The sequence below is a fragment of the Erigeron canadensis genome, chromosome 4 (assembly GCF_010389155.1).
Source record: "Erigeron canadensis isolate Cc75 chromosome 4, C_canadensis_v1, whole genome shotgun sequence".
NCBI classification, from domain to species: domain Eukaryota; kingdom Viridiplantae; phylum Streptophyta; class Magnoliopsida; order Asterales; family Asteraceae; genus Erigeron; species Erigeron canadensis.
Window position 1 is genome coordinate 37,362,062 of NC_057764.1, and position 21,301 is coordinate 37,383,362.

At 34.2% G+C, this 21,301-nt stretch overlaps 4 protein-coding genes across 4 annotated transcripts; 3 read left to right on the forward strand and 1 right to left on the reverse strand.

The window, feature by feature from the left end:
- Positions 1 to 7,596: 7,596 nt before the first annotated feature.
- On the forward strand, positions 7,597 to 8,390 carry LOC122598612 (ethylene-responsive transcription factor 11-like). Its single transcript, XM_043771198.1, has one exon. It carries the CDS (start codon positions 7,611 to 7,613, stop codon positions 8,220 to 8,222), a length of 612 nt encoding a protein of 203 aa, XP_043627133.1. The 5' UTR covers positions 7,597 to 7,610; the 3' UTR covers positions 8,223 to 8,390.
- A 2,849-nt stretch (positions 8,391 to 11,239) lies between these two features.
- LOC122598002 (pentatricopeptide repeat-containing protein ELI1, chloroplastic) lies at positions 11,240 to 13,247 on the forward strand. The gene has a single exon (XM_043770610.1). It carries the CDS (start codon positions 11,288 to 11,290, stop codon positions 13,151 to 13,153), a length of 1,866 nt encoding a protein of 621 aa, XP_043626545.1. The 5' UTR covers positions 11,240 to 11,287; the 3' UTR covers positions 13,154 to 13,247.
- Positions 13,248 to 15,952: 2,705 nt separating this feature from the next.
- Positions 15,953 to 18,502, forward strand: LOC122596673 (PRA1 family protein H). The gene is made up of 4 exons (XM_043769292.1): positions 15,953 to 16,434; positions 16,520 to 16,656; positions 17,988 to 18,059; positions 18,164 to 18,502. Exons 1-4 carry the CDS (start codon positions 16,001 to 16,003, stop codon positions 18,232 to 18,234), a joined length of 714 nt encoding a protein of 237 aa, XP_043625227.1. The 5' UTR covers positions 15,953 to 16,000; the 3' UTR covers positions 18,235 to 18,502.
- Positions 18,503 to 19,071: 569 nt separating this feature from the next.
- LOC122597944 (probable receptor-like protein kinase At4g10390) lies at positions 19,072 to 20,420 on the reverse strand. The gene has a single exon (XM_043770537.1). It carries the CDS (start codon positions 20,260 to 20,262, stop codon positions 19,237 to 19,239), a length of 1,026 nt encoding a protein of 341 aa, XP_043626472.1. The 5' UTR covers positions 20,263 to 20,420; the 3' UTR covers positions 19,072 to 19,236.
- Positions 20,421 to 21,301: the final 881 nt, after the last annotated feature.

The following is a 21,301-nucleotide window of genomic DNA, read 5'->3' on the forward strand; positions in this document are numbered from 1 at the left end:
ACTCCTAGAAAATAGGTAACAAACCGAAATATAATGAAAGACTAGACTTATTCTCTTGACTACTTCTATAAGAAAACAAACGGTAAAATAAATCAACTGAAATTATCACGTGGATATGACTTTGACTTTCAACATGTACACCTTACTGTTCTTTACTAGTTTGGCTGAAGGTCCTTATGGAAGCAGTCTTTTTATCTTTGGGTAGAGGCTTTTTACCTTTGGCTAGAGGCAAGACATTCTATGTCTTACCTCCCCCATATCCTGCTTTTGGCGGGATTAGGTACGTTGGTTGTTGTTGTTGTTTACATGTTTGATGCGCCAAACGTTGCTGGTACTTAGACTAATGGGTATGGGTTTAGGAAGCCTTTTAAAAACCTGATGTGGGGCTACCTGTGGGGAGCTTGTGCCATGTGGCAGCCCTAAAACTGTTAAGGTGTGTGTAGAATTATGAATATGAAGAAAAGAAGATGCCTGGTCAATGAATGAGATTAGTCGGGGGAGAGGCTAAAATTGCCTCCTGGGGCGGTGTTTGAAGCGACTTCGTCTTCGCTGCCTAGGGTCTCCCCATACCCAATAGCCTTATGGTTATTTTGAAAGAAAGTTGCAAGACACGTGTGGTCGCCATTACTGATTCCTTTTCTAGAATTTAAGGTTATTTTGAAATTATAATACTCCGTAGTGTGTGTAAAGTTATTGTAAAGTTGTTATTTTTCACCTAATGTTTAATGTTTATGACATGTAAGCTAATGATGTGGCATTGATTTTGATAGAATGATATTTCTTTTTGGTTTTCTGTAACAGTGTGTATCCGGCTTTAAAACTTGTTTTCGTGTGTATATCAAACCATTTTTTCTCCTTTTTGATTACAATTTGATGTAGTTGACATGTAAACTGATCATGTGGCGTGATTTTGATGACATGAAAAGTTTTTTGGTTTTCATGTGATTAAAAATACCGTTTGGTTGATAAAGAGCCATTGGATACATACACGCATATAAAAGGTTGCGAAATTTTATTCCTACTACAGCTAATCGTGACAAGTTTGACACGTTTACAAACTGTAAGGCTATGTAGATTATGTGTATCTTCTAATCTAGTATGTAGATTATGTGATCATATATATCCTTGTGCGTGTTTCTAAACTAATTCCATGCTTAGTCGCATTAGCCTCATAGAAAAGTACTATGATACATATCTGACATATTAATGAGAAGCAAGGGCTTTATTTCTTTCACAAACACTTTACCACCAAAAGTTCCTATAATATATGTTTTAACCTCATTCTTGGAATATTTTTACATTTCGGTCCTACAAAATTTCAACCAATTTTTGTGTTTCTACTTACATAGAACATTGTTAATAAGCTGGTGATATGGAATACTTTTGTTGAAGTTTTATTTAGCGAGAAAAGATAGGGCTGAAATCGACTTGACGAGTTTCATGAGCTACAAGTCTACAACTGATGTTGGAATTGTTATTATGTTTGTGTGACAATTGATGTATATATACTATGATAAATACCTCTTTGAATGGTTTGATGCATGCAAAAACTTACCATATGTTATCAAATGGAAAAAAAAATTGGTTGAGTTATTTGATAAATCTGGGAAAATTACTAGCATAAGTAGAATCTTGCAATGGGAAACCGGTGTATAGTTGTATCATGGGAAGTTTGCAACTTGTTTTACATGAGAAATGTTAAGAATAGAATGGCATGTGGGTTATTGCTAGGCAGAGCTGAGAAATGGGCGAGAATTTGGTAAAGAAAGAAACAAGTTTTGTTATTTGCTGTTGCTTTGTTGTTGGATTTACTTAAAAGGTTATTGACATTTATATATGTTGCCGGCATACTGTATAATTTTCAAAATGATTGACTTGTAGCATGAATGGTACTTGTTAGGCACTTAGGCCTTAAGTTTATCCAAACTATGTTAAAATTTACAAGATCGAAAACTTACTGCTTAATAGTAGTTGTAGAGGTATATGAATGATTATGAACTTAGAGACAATTAGAGGTAATGATTTTGAGAAATTAGTTACATGGGTGCTTTCACAATTGACATATGCGTACCAATATTAATCCTGAGAATCGTGAGGTTAAAACGCTTTACGTTACTAGTTCCTCTATTGCACAAAGGTGTTATATTTAGATTTCTTCTTAACCGTAATCTGTGTGTTTGAGGTAATAAGGTTATGGTTTGAAAGACCAATAGCCAAAAGATGTTGATGCTTCATGCAGGAAAAAAAAAAGTGCAACAAAGAATAAGAAATGGAGAACCTTGAAAGCATGTCAAATGAGTAAAGTTATTAACAAGTCATACCAAGGGAGAAATTTGAATTGGAAGTCACTTATAGGTGTATTAGCGTAAAACCTCCAACAACAGTTTGTTATATGAAGCCATGCTTTTGTATCAGTTTTCCGCATGCATTTTTATTGGGTAGTTACTAAATGTTTGTATTAATGTATGGTCTTTTCCATTCACCACGATTGTTTTGCTGCTGTAGGTGAAAATTTCTGAATCCTTCTGATTTCCATTTTAAATATCTATTCTGTTTTTTTGTTGTACTTAACAGGTCAGCAGTTATGGGTGAAGATTCAAAATCCGAGAAGACAGGGAATTGTCACGGATGTGGACAAGCCGGGCATTATGTTCGGGAGTTCAATGACAGGAAATCTGTAGCCGGGACTGGCAAAATGGTGCTAAATGAAACAGTAGGATTTATGACTATGGAGGACTCAGTCTTATCTGATGCTAGGACTCGAGGCTGGTACTTGATGTCTAGATGCACAGTGCATGTTTGTAACTCTAGAGATATGTTTGTTGAGTACCGACCATTGAGTGGTTATGAGGTAATTATGGACTACAATAATAGTCGTGTTGATGTGGTCGGGGTTGGTACAGTGATGCTTCGACTGAGCATGGGCAAAGTCTTGACTCTATCAAATGTTTTTCACATGCCTGGAATCAGGAAATGTTGTCTATCCATCAGTAAGCTTGGTGACATTGGCCTCAACGTTACTCTTGGGCGTGGGAAAGCCACCATTATGAAGGATGAGGAAATTGTTGGAAAAGGTTATGTCGATGGAGGACTTTTTCGACTGAGCATCGTGGAAGAATGTGCAGGTGGGATTGAGACGCCCAAGGAATTGATGGGCATGGTTACTGATCGCCTTGAAGAGGACAGCAACGTGTGGGCTCGAGGATGGTATCTGAACTCTAAAACCAACTTGCACATGTGTAACTCTAGAGACATGTTTGTGGACTACCACCCGGTGGATGATGAACAGGTGAATATCGGCAAAAATGAATCTGTTAAAGTGGCTGGTATCGGTACAGTGTTGGTTCGGTTCACGACAGGCAAGGTTTTAACTCTTTCTGATGTTTTTTATGCCCCCACAATTGAGAAATGTCTTGTATCTGTTAGCAAACTTGATTATATCGGATTTAGCATGGTTTTTGGGGGTGGGGAAGTTGTCATTAAGAAGAGTAACGAGATATTGGGAAAAGGATACGAACAGGGTGGATCATATCGGTTGAGCATTATTGAAGGACAAGACCCAAAATCTATGGTGAAGGTGATGCACGAGGAAGAAATAGGCTTAATTACGGTCAATGAGGACCCTGTTCTATCCAACTTAAGGCGTCGGGGTTGGTATTTGGCTTCCAGATGCACAGTTCATGTTTGTAACTCTAGGGATATGTTTACAAACTACCAAGCATGGAGTGGTCATGAGGTGATTTTGGATAACAATGAACATGTTGAGGTGGCTGGGACTGGGACAGTGAAGCTTCAGTTCACTACGGGAAAGATTCTGACTCTTACAAATGTTTTTCACATGCCAACAATCAAGAAGTGTCTCTTATCACTTGGCAAACTTACCCCGATTGGTTTCAGCATGTGTTTTGAGAGAGATGAAGTCATTATTAAGAAGGATAACATGATCGTGGGAAAAGGCTACAACGAGGATGGATTGATGCGGTTAAGCATTGTTGATGAACACCAAGGTATGGATTGAGGCGTCTTAGTCATAGTTTATCAGTTTATGTCTTGGAATATCGGTAATACTAATGTTGGCTTTAACCATAGACCAAACCACACAAAACAATGTTAGCAGCATGCATTTGTTAGTTTGCATCCGAGTGACCAAGAGGCCGGTACTGTCACATCAACCAAGAGGTTATCAGTTAGATATCAAACAGTCACATTTGTGATTATGTATATAATAGTTGAGATTGTTAAGATTAAGCTAAGATATGTGAGGATTTTTCTTTTTTTTTTTTGCTGAATGAGATGAAGTTGTAATGAAATAGTTCTCGTGTGTTCATATATCAATTTATTATTTGTTATAAAGTTGACCTTGTGCAACACATGGAGATTCTGATTACTACTTTACTTTTCATATTAGCTATATAGAGCCGTATTATTGTGAGTGTGATGTACATGATATAACCTTTAAGCTTAATATTAATACAAAAATAGCGTTTTTATTCATGATGAGTTGGTGGTGTGGTTTGGAGTTCCCTTGTGATCTATAGGTCTCAGGTTCAAATCTTCATTCCATCAACTTTGAGATATAGGTAGTCTTTCTATGAGGGCTTGACAGTGTTTACCCCTATTAATCGTCGTTCTTTCAGGCAGATTAGTAGGGGGTTTTCTCCTCATTGGGTATTTGAAATAGGCATCTCGACTTCGAGGGAGCTCTCTAACGTGGACCCGGTTAAAACAACGTATGCTAGACCTCTCGCTGTCAAATAGCGACACGAAGTTTCAAGCGAAATTCACCTTAAAAAAAAATAAAAATAAAAAAATACCGTTTTCTTGACAAAGAAGTGTGAAAATAGACAATCAGGACAAACCTCGTTTTCTCATTTAGATGTAACTTTTAATACCGTAACCACTAGCTGAGTGGCTCTGAATATTTTCAATGTTTTACTTTTGGACTTCATGAAGTTCATAATATCGTGATATGTCAATTTCTATAAACAATCACTATCTATAAACTCATGTATTAACTATTATAAACTTCTCAATGTTCAATTTCATCAAATTAGATAAATGATGGCACGACTATTTTTTTATTTTATTTTTTTCTCTCATAAATTCATGGGACATATGAATTTCCATTAACTTTATTAAAATTTTAGGGAAATGCTAAATACAGCCCTAAGAGCTGTATTTATGTATTTAACGTGCATAAAAAATTTTGTGTCTTCCGTATTAAAAGTTCGCCCCCTGATTTTCATGGTAAATGTACAAACAGTTTATGCACCTTAAACACAGGTTGTATTTAGCAAACCCCAAAATTTTAATATGAACTTACTTATACAATGAAAAGTTTATACTATATATATATATATATATATATATATATATATATATCTTCATTTGGATTAATATCTTAGGATGACCAAAAAGAAAGCTCGAAAACAGTTATAAGTTAAAGATACATTGATTAAATTGCAATTTGAATCAAAGACTTGTACTATCTGGATAACATGAACACGCAATTTTTTATGTATGTTATTAAATATTTTTACTAACATACCATCACACCCTTTGCTTAGGCATTATGCTAGTAATATACACGTAAGCTCGTCGTATTGTTCGGTATAATGTAAGTTTATTATAAATATTTTCCTTGTTAGTTTAAAGTTTGAACCCTTAAAGCTTAAAGATGATAATTTACTAATATATCCTTACATCTTACATGTTAATTATAGTAATAATTTCTAATACATTAGTCTATTATCTCTCTTTTTTAATTAACTCTTTGATTATCACTTTTGTTTGAATTGTTCTTTTTTTTATTATTATTATTTCAATTAAAAATTTTTTCATAAAACAATGTTTTATAAACATAAAAGAACTTTATAGAATTTAATATTCATCTAAAGTATTTTTGACATATAAGTATAACTCAACTTGCCATTCATTGCATTAACATATATTACTGATAAATCATATTATTATTTTTGTTATTAAATTACATGTGATAATCATTATCAAAATTTGTATTAACTACTGAAAACTTATTCTTGGTGTACCATACATAGAAAATATTAGAAAGGTATTCGCGTAAAGTAATGGAAGCGATCGACGGTGATTGGTTGTAGGGGCAATTGGTGGTGACTCAAACACTGTCGAGTGGGGTTGATATAAATGTAAAAAAAAGTAATGGGGGAACCCTAGCCCCGGTACCATAATTGGATACCCATCGATCCACCCCGTATAAGCCATATGATGCCGGTAAAATACCTCTATCCTAATCCCCACATGATCTGGACACCCCGAAGGATCGAACCCGCATATTTAAACTTCACATATGGATCTAGGCCTCATTGATAACAGGTACCTTAAAGATAGAAAATATTGGAAAGGTATCCGCGTAAAATAATGGAGGCGATGGACAGTGATTGGTTGTAGGGGCAATTGGTGGTGACTCAAACACCGTTGAGTGGTGTTGATATAAATGTAATTAATATAAATGTGGTATTTGTTATATTTAGAATGATAAAGAATTGGTGACATGAATTAGTTCATTAAAAACATTGAATAATTTTACTATGTCTTTTTTTATATAAAATTTTTTTTATCATTGGGATTATAGTTTTTGTAAGGTGGTAAATTGGGTCGTACAGTATTCACATGATAGAGTGAAAAATAGTAGGGACATGAAACACTATCTTTAACCAAAAATATAAAAAGGGCATACAAGTTGTGTGTCTGAAAATGAGGAGCAACGGGTCCCTTGATAGTGTGTCCATAATTCCTCCTACCCTAGTTTCCCACACAATCAAAACGCCTATATATATGTCGTCAATCAAACGCATTTTTAATCATTTTACTTTTTAGCTATACGGTCCTCATACAATTTTATACTATTTGTTTTTAGTACACCTGACCTTATGCAACACATAATTTATCCCTTTTGGGAAGCAATACACCAAATTGAATCTCATTTTAGTCCTCTTAAAACAGGCTAGTTAACTTATATCATCAATGGTTATATAGGAGCATATACACGATTATTTATCCAAACACACGCTTTATGTTTACATTTTTTCAATACTATTCAACACATCAATCGTGTTTTGTTTGAAAAGTTTTTAGATTTATACATTTGAACTCCATTTTGAAATCAAAATATTAACATGATAAATAATGTGTACACAAGACTACAAGAGCTCAACAAAAACATGCGCTTTGAAATCATTCATAACCCAAATTAGGCTCTGATTATTGATAAACAGACAATAGCTACGTAAGCAAAATAAAATAACATGAAACATCAACATTTTTTGTTTGATTAACACGAATATTGTAACACATAACTTTCGATATTGAATATCGCCAATAACTAAAAGCTTAATAAACACGAACCGTCATAAGCTATTCACCATCAAAACTTTTGGGGGGCTAAAATGGAATGTTTAAGTTTATAGTGCAAATGATAAATTGTTACATAATTTGAGTCCTCGAAAGAAAAAAAAAACCTTTTGTTTTCTTTCTCTATTCCAAACTTTATGTTCACATATAAGTAAAAGTTTATATATCTGTGGGATGTAAAAGCTGTTCCTTAGGCAGCGGACCAGGAGCCAAAAAAATACATGTCACATACACATACACATACACATACACAAAACCAAACCGCCTCCTCCTCAGACTACAGAACCCATCGGCCATTTGTTTTTTCCCAAATGGCTCCTCCTGATGCCAAAACAACAACAACGGTCACCAATGGCGCTAACGAGACACGCTATCGCGGTGTCCGTAAGCGCCCTTGGGGCCGTTATGCAGCCGAGATAAGGGACCCCGGTCGAAAATGTCGTGTATGGCTCGGTACTTTTGATACCGCAGAAGAAGCCGCTCGCGCTTATGATGCTGCCGCTATTCAGTTTCGCGGGATCAAAGCGAAAACAAATTTTCATTTTAATAATAATAATAATAATAATTTCTTGTTTCCAAATGAGAGACAGCTTCTTCCCCCAGAAGCGCTCGAGCTTAGCCTATCGCCGCGTTGTTCGTTTCCGATGGCTGTTATGTGTCGTCCGCCACAAAAGAATTTTGATATTACTAATAATAATAATAATAATAGTGAGAAATGTAGCCGTTCAAAGGACTTTATCAGATCTGAGATGAAACGAGAGAAATCTTTAGCTTTAGAACTCGATCTCAATTTTCCTCCACCGGAATTTGGAGGATTTCTGCATTCTTTTTAGTTTAAATTAATTTAGATTTAGTTTTAGATTATATGTGTAGCCATTAATTAGAACAGAGAAACAAATGTCAAAAATGATGTTTTGGGATTAAGGTGGAACGAGATTGTGTTATCCGATGATCTATAAGTTTCTCTACATTATATGTATCCGTTCGATCGAAAAAAATAATACGCCGTATTAATATATGTACGTATGTGTATATAGACGAAAAAGAAAAACAAAGACCTTATATGGCAGATTTCCTATGTTTTTTGAGTTCATTGTATATGGCAGAATTTAAGGTAATACTAGGGAGTTTGTATTTACAATTTGCATAAATGTCTTCTTACTATTAAACGGGTCATGAAATTTATTTTGTTTTCTGATTTGTTAGATTTTATTCTTTGATAAAATTTATGGTTGCCCTACACCGACCATCTTTTATTTTAGAGTATATTTTCGTTGATAGATTTATTTTGACTCTTTATTATAAAAACAAAAAAATTGTCCACCTTCATGGTTTATTTTAGAGTATATTTTCGTTGATAGTTTATGTCGTAACTTATATTTTATAGGGCTTTTTTGCGAACATTCGGTCTAAATAAGACATTAGGGAAACTCATCGTATAATAGTGAAACTTTACACGTATCATAAACACGGGATGTTGATTATGGCCATTACAAGTATTTAAAAAAACCCAAAACATGTCATCCTTATAGATCAAACTTAAGACCTTGATTATAATTGAAAATGACTCTGATTTGTTGGGCTAATTATTAAGAATTGAAATATAATCATTTATACACATAAATAGTTATCAAAATTAAATTGATTATTAAATGTAGTAATGATCTATAATATAGCTAAAATAAGAGGTTGGGGTTACACTTGGCACCCCTAATCCTTCTCATTGAGTTTAATTCTCAATCTTAATTAATCATCTATTTTTAATAAATAAACCCTCACGAATTCTCAACAACAAAAAAAAATAAAAATAAAATTCGACTACCTCACGAATTCTTAATAAAAAAAGTTTGACTTACTCGACAAACATAAAGGTTTTCTTAATATATTTTGTTCATGTTTAATCATTATTGTTTGACATTGAATTCTTATGTTATTATTATTATCCACAATCCCCCTCCTTGAGTTTAATTCTCAATTCAAATTAATCCTTTATTTTTAATAAATAACCCCTCACGAATTCTTTATAAAAAAAAATTCGACTACGTCACGAATTCTCGACCAAAAAAAAAAATCGACTTACTCAACAAACAAAAAGGGTTTTTTTTGTATCTATTTTGTTTTTAATCATTATTATTTGACATTGAATTCTGATATTATTATTATTCATCTCTTTTATTTTAGTTTGTTGTCTATTATAGGGGTAAAAATTTGTATTTGGTTACAACTTCAGGAGATCGAAAGATCCAATTGCTTTTCTTCACCTTTTTCATTTCTTTCTTCAAACTGTAATTTTTTTATTTAACTAATTATTAAAAATTAATAAACAAAAATAACGAGTTTTCCAATAAAAAAAGTTGAAAAAAAGAATTAACTGAAATCAATATTGATATGGTAAAAAATCTCCATATGTTTCGCTCTTTGTACAATATTTATTTGAATTTTTTTTAGTTTTTATTTAACATACCTCAATTTTTTTTAAAACTTTAATTTATATATTTTGACACCACCCGTCCAATGGACGGTCTGAAGACTGTATAAATTATAAAGTTTGACCTAATCAATTAATGAAGTATTTATTGGGTTTTGATCAAAAATAAAAATCATTTATATGAATTGACGGAGGAGAGGGTTACCCTTTAAGCCTCGAGTTCGAATATTGACAAAGGAGGTTTTTTTTTAACGAGAACTAGCTGAAGGTTACATAATGTGCGCTCCTTGATAAACTTGTATATATTGTAGTCCCCATTTGTTGAAAAAATTCAAAAATAAATAAATAAATATAAGGAAATGATAAATTCTTATAAGATAATAGCCTAAAAATATTTTTAACTATTAATTGGAGATATATGAAAAAATTAAAAGACAAAATTTTAAAAAAAAATTAAACAAATTCCATATATCTACCATTTAATAATTTTATAAAGATTTTTAGACCAATATAATTTTTTTTCATAAATATAACATGAATTAATTAACTTAATGTGGCACGTGTAATAAAAATAGACTACAAGGTGGGTCTCATGGTGAGAAACAGGTTGCGGCGACTTTCGCAATATGGTCTTCGAGTTTGAACGAGTATCTCAAGAAAGAAACAGCCAAATGTTCTGCGTAATCCAACGGTTGTGATTTGGTGGTCTATGTGTCTTCCTTAACCTTTTTGTTTTCTTTACTAGAAATAAAAAACATCTTGTGCTTTTTGTATTTTCTTTGGATTTTAGTTTCATTTTCAAAAAAACATCTTTGAAATAGTGTTCGATATCACTTTTTTTCCAAGCGCATGCACATATAATGTTCAACATAAGTTAATATTGAAACGTTAAAATCATAAAATAAAATTAATAACATAAATAAAACTATAAATAATGATAAATATGTCTAATAATGTATCTAAAAATAATAAAATATGCTTAATATATTTAGGTTTTTGATACATAAATTCCACATCTTTTTTTTCATAATCTTTTTTTTTATTGAATTTGCATGTGTTAATCCCTTTTTATTAGATATATTTTTATGTACATATTATGTCTAATTGATATGCCTAAAGATAGACCTAAAAAGAAGATAAAACTAACAATTTCAAAGGTAAAGATAATGAAAGAGAATTAATAAAAACAATTATATGTAATGTAAGTAGACTTATTTTCAGGCCTATAAATTAAACATATATATATATATATATCATTATTTTTCAAGTATTATGTATTTAAATTGTATTTTGATACACAAAATTTCATACATCATCTATTCATAAATAATAGATTGTCATAATACATTATAATGTTTGTGTTATCTACAAAAAAAAAATTATGAATTGGCAAGTCATCACTCACAAAAGCCTTATCATAAACCCTTTCTATGGCTTGCTGAACCCATACCTTGAAACCAAACCGAAACAATGTCATCAATTCCGTTCTCCTCCGCCACCACCACCACCACCATCCACCATCCACCACATTCACCGGAATCACTCGCATCACTAATCACAACCTCCAAAACCCTCAAACAACTCACCCAAATCCACGCATTTTCAATCCGCCACAACTTTAACAACCACCCTTCTGTAAACTTCAAACTCCAACGCTCTTACTCCTTTTTTAACCGTCTAGATTTATCTTTTAACCTTTTTAACCGCACCCGCAAACCCAATGTGTATTTCTACACTTCCATGATACACTCTTTAGCAGTAAATAACCTTCATTCTGAAGGAATGGAATTATATATACAAATGATGTATGCAACTGTTGAACCAAATGAATTCACATTTTCAGCTGTTTTAAAGGGAAGTGAGCTAAAACATGGAAAATTGATTCACACCCATGTGATAAAATACGGTTTTGAGGGTAATATGCACGTCAGAACAGCTCTTGTTGATGTTTATTCACGAGGTAGCGATTTGGTAAATGCACGTAAACTGTTTGATAAAATGCCTGAAAGAAGCTTGGTATCTTTAACCTCTATGATAACCGGGTATGCTAATCACGGGGAGATAGTACAAGCGCGGGCTCTGTTTGATGGAATGGTGGACCGGGATGTTGTATGTTGGAATGTGATGATTGGTGGGTATGTTAAGTTCGGAAAACCGAACGACGGATTAACACTTTTTAGAGAAATGTTGCGAATGAAGATGAAGCCTAATGAAGTTACGTTGGTTTCGGTTTTATCTGCTTGTGGACAGCTTGGTGTGTTGGAATCGGGCAAATGGGTTCATTCTTATATGGAGAATAATGGAATGAAAATGAATGTTCATTTGGGTACTGCTTTGATTGATATGTATAGCAAATGTGGTAGTTTAGAAGACGCACGAGTTATCTTCGATAAGCTTGAGAATAAAGATGTCGTTGCTTATAATTCGATGATTAGTGGTTATGCAATGCACGGGTTTTGCCAAGAAGCTTTGTTGTTGTTTAGCAACTTGTGTAGTAGGATGCATATACGACCTACGGATATATCATTTATAGGAATCTTGAGTGCTTGTGCTCATTCGGGTTTGGTTTCAATTGGAAAGGGTATATTTCTTTCAATGAAAAGGGAATACAGAGTTGAACCAACGATCGAGCATTATGGATGTATGGTTAACCTACTTGGTCGAGCTGGTTATCTTGAACAAGCATATGGGCTTGTCAAGAACATGAAGGTTAACCCTGATCCAGTCATTTGGGGAACTTTGCTAGATTCATGTACCCTTCATAAAAACGTGCTTCTAGCAGAAGAGATCGTTAAGTTTTTGGTAGATCATAACCTGGCAAATTCGGGCACTTATATTCTTCTTTCAAACTTGTATGCTGCTACTTCAAATTGGGATGGGGTGGCCCAAATGAGGACCATGATGAAAGACCATGGGGTTTACAAAGAGCCTGGATGTAGCTCGATTGAAGTGCATAACAAGATGCATGAGTTTGTTGCAGGGGACATGAAACACCCGAATAGTAAAGAGATATATAAGATGTTGGAGGAGGTGAACGGGTGGCTTAAGGCTCATGGTTATCGTCCACAAACTGATATCGTGTTACATGATTTTGGAGCTAGGGAAAGAGCAAGATCGTTAGAAGTTCATAGTGAGAAACTTGCTATAGCATTCGGGCTTATTAGTACTAAGCCTGGAACTAGTATCAAGATTGTGAAGAATCTCAGGGTTTGTTTGGATTGTCATGAAGTAACGAAGTTGATCTCGATGATCACTAAACGTAGAATCATTGTTAGAGATCGAAATCGGTTTCACCATTTTGTGGATGGTTCTTGCTCTTGTGGGGATTATTGGTGATTAGAAGTTAGAACTGGGCATATTTTATATGATTAAAAACCTGTACATTAAAATGCCTAAAGCTACATAATATCAATGTGTGTATTTCAGCCAACTAACTACTATCCCCGTGATTGTTTTATATGTTTAGTGAAGTTCGAACAAGGATTTTCGCTGAAATTTTAAAACTTTTTGTCACTAGACCAACAACAAAATACTTCAACTCAACCAAAATGAAATAAATGTATATATAAGCTTTAAACAAATATGGTTTTTGTTCAGTATAATCTTCACCCGGTCTTTATTCAAAAGTTCATTGTTTAGATGTGTCAAATCGCAGATTTCCTCAAATTCACTACTGGAAAAGGATACATTCAATAAGATGCAAGTGACGGGTATCAATAGATTTTTTTTTTTTGGAAAAGTAGACTTTTATTCATCAATCGCCAAGCTCCCAAAAACAGGGATTGGCCTATATGTTACAAGTAATACTTACATATAGACATCAAACAAGTTCCAATCTACCCAACTACAATTACAAAGTGTTGTTCTATTTTTAAACCATAAGAAACTAGTCGTCTTGATATCGTGGAAAACCTTTTCCGCCATCACGTTGCCACCTCCATTGAACCTTTTTTCACTCCTTGCCTTCCATATGCACCAACACGCTACAAAAATCACTCCTTTGAAGATCTTGCTGTTGCTTTTTCTTAGCCCCACGTGTTTGTAAACCTCGAAAATGTCTTTTATCGAAAAGAAGAACAGTGGTCTCACCTTACACCATTGACTAATCTTGTGCCAAATATCCATAGCAATTTTGCATGAGCATAAAACATGTTCAATGGATTCCTCAATATCCATAGCAATTTTGCATGAGCATAAAACATGTTCAATGGATTCCTCTTCCCCTTCGTAGAGACAACAATTCATGTTACCAAAAGAGCAGTTTCTTGCATTTAGAGCCACCAAGGTTGGTAGTCTATCCAAGGAGACCTGCCACATGAATATATTATATTTTTTCGTCACCCACTTTGACCATTTGAAAACAAATCTATCACTGTAATCGTACCGATTTCTCAGAAATTCCTTTACACTTTTGACCGAGAATGAATTGTCCTTGTCACCAACCCACAGCCACTTGTCTGGTTCACGTTTTAAAATGACACCTGCCATCAAGTTCAGTAAATCTTCCCATTCTTGGAGTTCTTCAAACGATGAAGGAGCCCGTGTCCAGTTGCAATTGGACCCAAACGTTTTTGAGTCACTAGTGAACCTATTTAATCAAACACCTTTTCTCCTTTTCGAGCCTAAACAAAGCGGGAAATCTCTCCTTAAGTGTCTGTTCAGAAGCCCATTTGTCTATCCAGAATTTGATGCATTCACTCGACCCATACACGCCCTTGAATAAACTGTTTAACTCGATGCCTTGTATCTTCACTTTACACACGCTTTTGACAATAGACTTCCAAACTCCATTCAAGGATCTATTTCTAGGAATAGGTTCCGAGCACCTTCTAGTGTTATGAAGCGAATCAATAACCCTTTTCCAAAGGGTGTCCTGTTCATTGTGATACCTCCATACCCATTTAGCCAGGAGGGCGATATTTGAGTCCGCAAGTTTACAAAGACCCAGCCCACCCGAGTCGATTGGCGAGGCCACTCTGTCCCAAGAAACCCAATGGATTTTGTTTATTTCTCAATATCAAAAACCCTTTTCAAAATTGTTTACAAAAACCCTTTTCCACGGGTATCAATAGATGTCCTACAAAATATGTTACTTTCTATTTAATGTTGAATGAGAATATTCTGTTTATTTCTCAATATTTTCATTTGTTCATGATTAAGGTAACATACATATGTTGTTTGATATTTAACAAAATATAATGAACACAAAATAATATACGAGTATTTGATAGTTGAGATTCTTCGGAAACTTTTTGTTACAATAAATTTTGGGTTAACGACGTATCTTTTCATATACCTAATTTCATTTCTAGAAAAAACTCTTATTCTATTTTTATTCTCGAGAATATTTTTTTCATATCAGGATTTAAATCCAAAATTTTTTGTCTCAAATTCCACCATATAAATGGTTGGTATAGGTTCTTTCAAACTTAACTTTTAACTTTTTCACTGATTGGAGATACATTTATCTGTTCAATCTGAGAAAAGTATGTATGCTTCAATATACTCCAATTTAATTTACTAGTATTCTTACTATATAAAATGTTCGTTTTGTTTGTATATAAACTTTCAACTCAACTCATATAAAGTAAAGTTCAATTTGTAATTTACGAGAGTAAGTACTCGTGCGTTGCAGCGGTAAGATGGTAAGGTGATAGGTCATAGGTTATGATAGGTCATAGGTTGTGATATGTCATAGAATGTGATAGACAAATGCTTTAGCCGTATGGGCTCCACCCTCATATTTGAAAATTCGTCGAAAGTATATCGAATGACATTTCTAATGAAAAAGCATGAAATTTTAATAACACGCATATAATTTTTATAATTTATCGATTTACGGTTTTTAAGATAAAAGATTTTGAATGAATTAGAAAAATTTATGAAAGAAAGATAAAAATGAGTGGTTGAGATTTGAGGAGAGAGAAAAAAATGAGTGATTGAGATTTATTCTAAGGATATTATGAATAAGTGATAAGAGTATTTTGGGATTTTTACTTGTGTAAAATTGAAAAAATGGAAAAAATAAATGTTTTATAATGTGGTAGTAGAGATTGAGATTTGTGTATAAACTTTCTAACTATATTACAGTAATTATTTGGTAAGGTAGTGATTAAAGGGCCAATGCTCTAAAGTCAATCAATAACCCAATCCAAACCAAAGGAAGGCAGGCCAGAAACGAAAATGGCATTCTCAGCAAATCCCTTGGCCCTGAGCGTCCCCGACCAAACCTTCGAAACCTGGCTTCGCGACAGCGGCTATTTATCCATTCTCGACCAACGTACCACCGACCTCCACCGCATCTCCACCTCCACCTCCACCTCCACCTCCACCCCCACCACCACACCCAACCCCAGCCCTCCCATCACCACCACCACTTTCTTCCTCAACCAAATCGGAACCTTAATCTCCCTTTTCACGATAAACCCGTTTTCAAAACTCACCAATGATGACTTTTCCGGCGACACTCCGCCGTGGACTTCAGGGTTCATCGGTTACTCCGATTCTTATTCTTTTCCTTCTTCTCGCGCACAAGCTCGGATGAGAGTTACAGAGAATAATAAAAGATATTGCCGGAATTATGCTACTTTGTTTATTCTATTCTTCGCTTGTTCTCTGTACGTATCTCTATTTCATCTTTTGATTATATAATAATTATATATGTATATATTGTTGATTGATGAAGATGATAATGTTGTGTAGGTATCAGATACCTATTGCCCTTGTTGGTTTAGTATCTAGTTTAGCACTTTGGGATTTGTTTGCGCATTGTGGAAACCGTTGGGGGCTGGACGCTTATCCGGTAGCTCGTGAATGCCTGCTCCGTTTATTGCAATGCGGTTAGCTTTCGTATCAACTGAATTTTTTCTATGTTTATGGGCTAGACTATGTTTCTTTCTAGTAGCTTAAGATGGTAGAATTTAATTAGATTTTACTTGCTTCGACTGATTGGGTTGGATCCTGCCAAGTAAACGTGTTTCCAAAAGCATCCCTTTTGGTGGTCCAGTTGGTTAAGGGGATGGAGGTATTCAGAAATACGCCCATGTTTTATTATTAGTGTAACTGAGTTGCTGAGGAACCTGATGTATAAGAATAGTTCTTTAGAGCACTTTGAAGAAAACTTGTCATGCCGGCACTAACAATTACACAGAACCCTTTTTAGCTGCAGTGTTTACTGCACTGTTGTTCACACTAACAACGGTAATGAGGTTTCATCGCATCAAAACCAATCCAACACCAACCACTCTTACTATTAGTGAGGCTGGATTAGTTGGTTGGACATTCGTCTTAGTGTCCTGGCTTGAGGAATTGTAGGGGACTCCGGTGAATTGTAGGTATACTATTATGTGATAAGTCTGCGTGAGGAATTGTAAGGGTTGTTGCTAATTAACTTTTTGGAGTTTGATTTCTGGTTCTTAATAATGAGATTATTTAACCAACACTAAGTTTTTAGTAAACACTACCCATATCAAGTATTAATGTTACATAAACTTAATAAAGGCATTAGCTTTAAACATTGTTTAACGTGTATGCTGTTAAAAAGAACAAAAAACAGGTATGCAACATTAGTTTGTTTTTTTGTTTTTTAATCTAGGCTTAGTGGAGGCTTGCTTGTAGATTTTGTATACAGGGGAACTGCTAGTTTGGGCATGTTACTTCTGTAAGAGTGCACAAGATGCTAGCTTAGTTGATATGGTATATGTGTAACTTGCATGCTAGAAACTGTCAGCCGATATGGTACATCAATGCATGTTTCTATGCCCATTTCAATCTTGTCTATTCCTCGGATATAGAGATTCGCTTGGAGCATATCATAATGAGGTTGAGTACACCTTGCCATTAGACATTAGTTCTGTAGTTAGTGATATAATGGTGTGGTATGCTTTCAGACTATAGTTAAAGTGGACATCATAGAGAATATCTTAGGTACGTATTTCGGTATTTGTTATGCCTATTCCATGAAGGGCAAGATGGATCAATCAATCACTTAACCTCTTTATAGTAGCCTGTAGATTATTGTAAGAACTTTGAGAATTTATCCCAAAACCTAGTGTTAATTTTACTTTGGTATCTTAGTGCCTAGTGTTAATGTGTTATCCAAGCTAAACTTTTGTACACCTAAAGGACTCTAATGGTATCTAATGAAATCTCATTGATCTTTGAACTGCAGCCACCGCAGTTATATTATTTGTGTGCAATGTTCAATTGGCAGTTATATATGCTCTTGGAGTTAGTTATGCAGGTCAGTTGAAGCAATTCTTTGTTGCCGCTTTGTGACTCTACTTCTTTTTATAGTTATTTTATGCCTCTTTTTTTTTTTAATTAAAACTATGAAACTTCTTGTAGTGATGATGTTGCATGCTTCATTCCGGAAGCTGACTCCTGTCAAGCAAGCTACAAAAGGGAAACAGAGATAGAAAAATTGTGAAGAAGGTATTCTATCGAACCAGACCGGATGCTTTTTTGATTTAGTTAGGAGTGAACCATTGGTTTGCATATGTAACGTCAGGTCCCATTGTTCTGCTCATGTAATAATAGTTGATTAACTTGTGTTCACCAAATAGATTAGCCAATATTTTGTTATTTCAAAAAAAACTTTAGTTCAAAGGTAACTTATCGTAACTTTGTATAAAATGTACAAGTTTGAGAATTACGAGTATTTCATATCATGACACATTACATGTATGTGTGAGTATGCATTCATTTTAGGGATTAGTGCGCTGAAATGTAATAAACTATGTCCAAAACGTTTTAGTGTGCACGAACTAAGCCCGACCTTTATTTTATGCACGAACTTGTAAAAAATGTTTATATCATGCAAAATGCATACGTGGCAACTCATATCAGCTACGTGGCACCCCATATCAGTTGCCACGTCCAAGTTTTTGATTGATCGGTCATGCTTTTTGCATGATATAAACATATTTATAAAGTCCGTGCATAAGATAAAAGGCGGACTTAATTCATGCATACTATAACTTTTTTGCCATAGTTAGTTACATTTTGATGCATTAAACCCTTCATTTTATCACGAGTTATTTATTTTTTTTACATTTTATCCCTACAAATTTTACTAACATCAAAAATAAGATGCCGACAAATTTGTGTGACTCTGTTTAGACATGTATGATAATGACAAATGTAATGAGCCAGATTAAAAGAAATGTGACGTGAGTGTTGCCCGTCACATCATCTTTAACTAAGATTAAAAGTTCAAATGAGTTCAGTACATTGGTGCCGACCAAAAACAAGCCTTTCACACAATCTTTAACTAAGATTAAAAGCACAAATGAATAATTGATCAATACATTGGCTCCAACCGAAGAACAAGCCTATCACATAACCAAAGATTAAAAAGTATATCGAATAAGGATCAAAAATAGAACATCAATTTACATGAGGAAACATTTCATCAATCTTTACAATTGTGTAACAGATTGAAATTTATTCTTCATGAATGCTACAATCTCAGCTGCACAAGGCCTAGCCATGGGTGAACCACCAATACACTTCCCAGCCAATGAAACCATAGCCTTCGCCTCCTCTAAATTGAACCCATCACAGTGTCTTAGCCGTGGATCCACCATTGTTTCCACGCTCACTACCCCACTCACCGCTGGACCAGCAATCTCCGTCAACTTCTCCCCTTTCTCGAAACTAAACGCTACTCTCCCAGTAATAAGTTCCAAAAGAACGACTCCGTAGCTATAAACGTCATTCTTCTTTGAAACTAATCCTGTTTTCAAATAATGTGGATCCACGTAACCTTGTGATCCCATAATCATTCTGTTCATCTTTGTCGAAGATGGAGGTAACACCATGGAAGTAAACCCTAACTTAGCCGACCCAAAATCACAAAGTTTGCAGTTCTGTTGTTGGTCTAAAAGTACATTAGAAGCTTTGATATCTCCATGGATAATTTGTATCCCATGAAGATATTCTAAGGCTGCAGCAAGCTGAAAGGCAATCAACTTCCTCGTTCTCCATGTCAGCGTCACGTCACCTCTGCTGTTGTGAAGCTTATCATGTAAAGTACCATTGGATGCATACTCAAACAAAAGCACGCGCTCTTCTTCCCTGTCATCACAATATCCAAGATACTTAACAATATTTGGATGTTTTAGTCTAAGCAAGATTTGAAGCTCTTGGTCGTAAATTCGTGCTAGCCTCTCAGTGCAAGCCAATTGGACCTTGACAGCAGCTAAGCCAGACGACGACTCTGGTAGCCGAGCTAGGTAGACAGTACTAAAACCGCCAGAGCCAATAACTTTTGAAAAATTCTTGCTTCTTTTCCTTATCTCCTCCCATGAAAACTTGTTGGTCACACTAATTACATCATTTCGTTTGACAGTAGTGGTGGTGCTACAACAGTCATTATCACTACTACAATCGGCCACCTTATCCGAGATTATAGTAAAGCAAGAAAAAGCCTTAAGAAAAACCATTGATCGATGATGTATCGAGTGAAGCAGAATAGACACAAGTTCTTTAGTGTATATATAAATGGAAAGATATAATGGACTAGAAATGTTGCTTAAGGAAGGAATGAAAAGGTGGATTGAAGGAGAAGCGAAGAAATGTGAATTTATATATATTTGGATTGGAAGTGGTTTTGTTTGTGTCAGTGAACATATAGCAAAGGAATCGAAGTGGGTTGGTACTCTATGGACCCTGTTTGGAAGTCTCAAGGAAGGAAGCTCACAAACATATTTGTAAAAATAAATGTGTTATAAATATACATACAATGCATATATATATTTGACCACCCACAGACAACAATATCAAAGACCATTGCAAATTTATATCTGTCGGTGTGATCTTTGTTTTTAACATTTCCCTTAATATAATTCTTTGTTAAATGCAATGGATTGTGATGTAATGTAATTGATGTTTGGTGGTTTTGTCTTATTATATACGTTTGGTTTGATTTTTATTTCACTGACATAAAACAGGACAAATATCCATCAAATAGATTGGAATTAGTCATTTCAAATGTATTAAAACATGTTATACCTAGTATAACAATATAACTTTACTAAAAGTTGATTTGGGTATAGTATAAATTAATTTAGATGTGTTTGAAAATATAAGAGATCGACACATGGTAATATAGTTGATAAAGCAGGTGAATGGTTATAAATGCATTTATACAATGGTTTACTAGACACTTATTATGTACAAACATTTACAATTATTTAAGAATAAAACTTGTGGCATATTATATGGCTTAAAGACAATTCAAACATGAATAATAATAGTTAAGATACAACTTTGAGGTACTTCATCAATGTATATATTCGTATATTATATTATTATATCAATATATAATAATGACATTAAATAATATCAAACATTGTGTTAATCACGATAAAAGTATTTTCATTGTAGAATATTGTAAACTAAAGTATTATATCTCATGTCACAATCAATAAATCGGCCGATAATAATTAATTTTGATATATAAAAATTCCCCCCACGTATATA

Coding starts and splice junctions, on each gene's coding strand:
- LOC122598612 (XM_043771198.1), top strand. CDS start 7,611: ATGTCACATACACATACACATACACATACACAAAACCAAACCGCCTCC.
- LOC122598002 (XM_043770610.1), top strand. CDS start 11,288: ATGTCATCAATTCCGTTCTCCTCCGCCACCACCACCACCACCATCCAC.
- LOC122596673 (XM_043769292.1), top strand. CDS start 16,001: ATGGCATTCTCAGCAAATCCCTTGGCCCTGAGCGTCCCCGACCAAACC. Junction 16,435..16,519: donor CTATTCTTCGCTTGTTCTCT/GTACGTATCTCT, acceptor AATGTTGTGTAG/GTATCAGATACCTATTGCCC. Junction 18,060..18,163: donor TCTTGGAGTTAGTTATGCAG/GTCAGTTGAAGC, acceptor AACTTCTTGTAG/TGATGATGTTGCATGCTTCA.
- LOC122597944 (XM_043770537.1), bottom strand. CDS start 20,262: ATGGTTTTTCTTAAGGCTTTTTCTTGCTTTACTATAATCTCGGATAAG.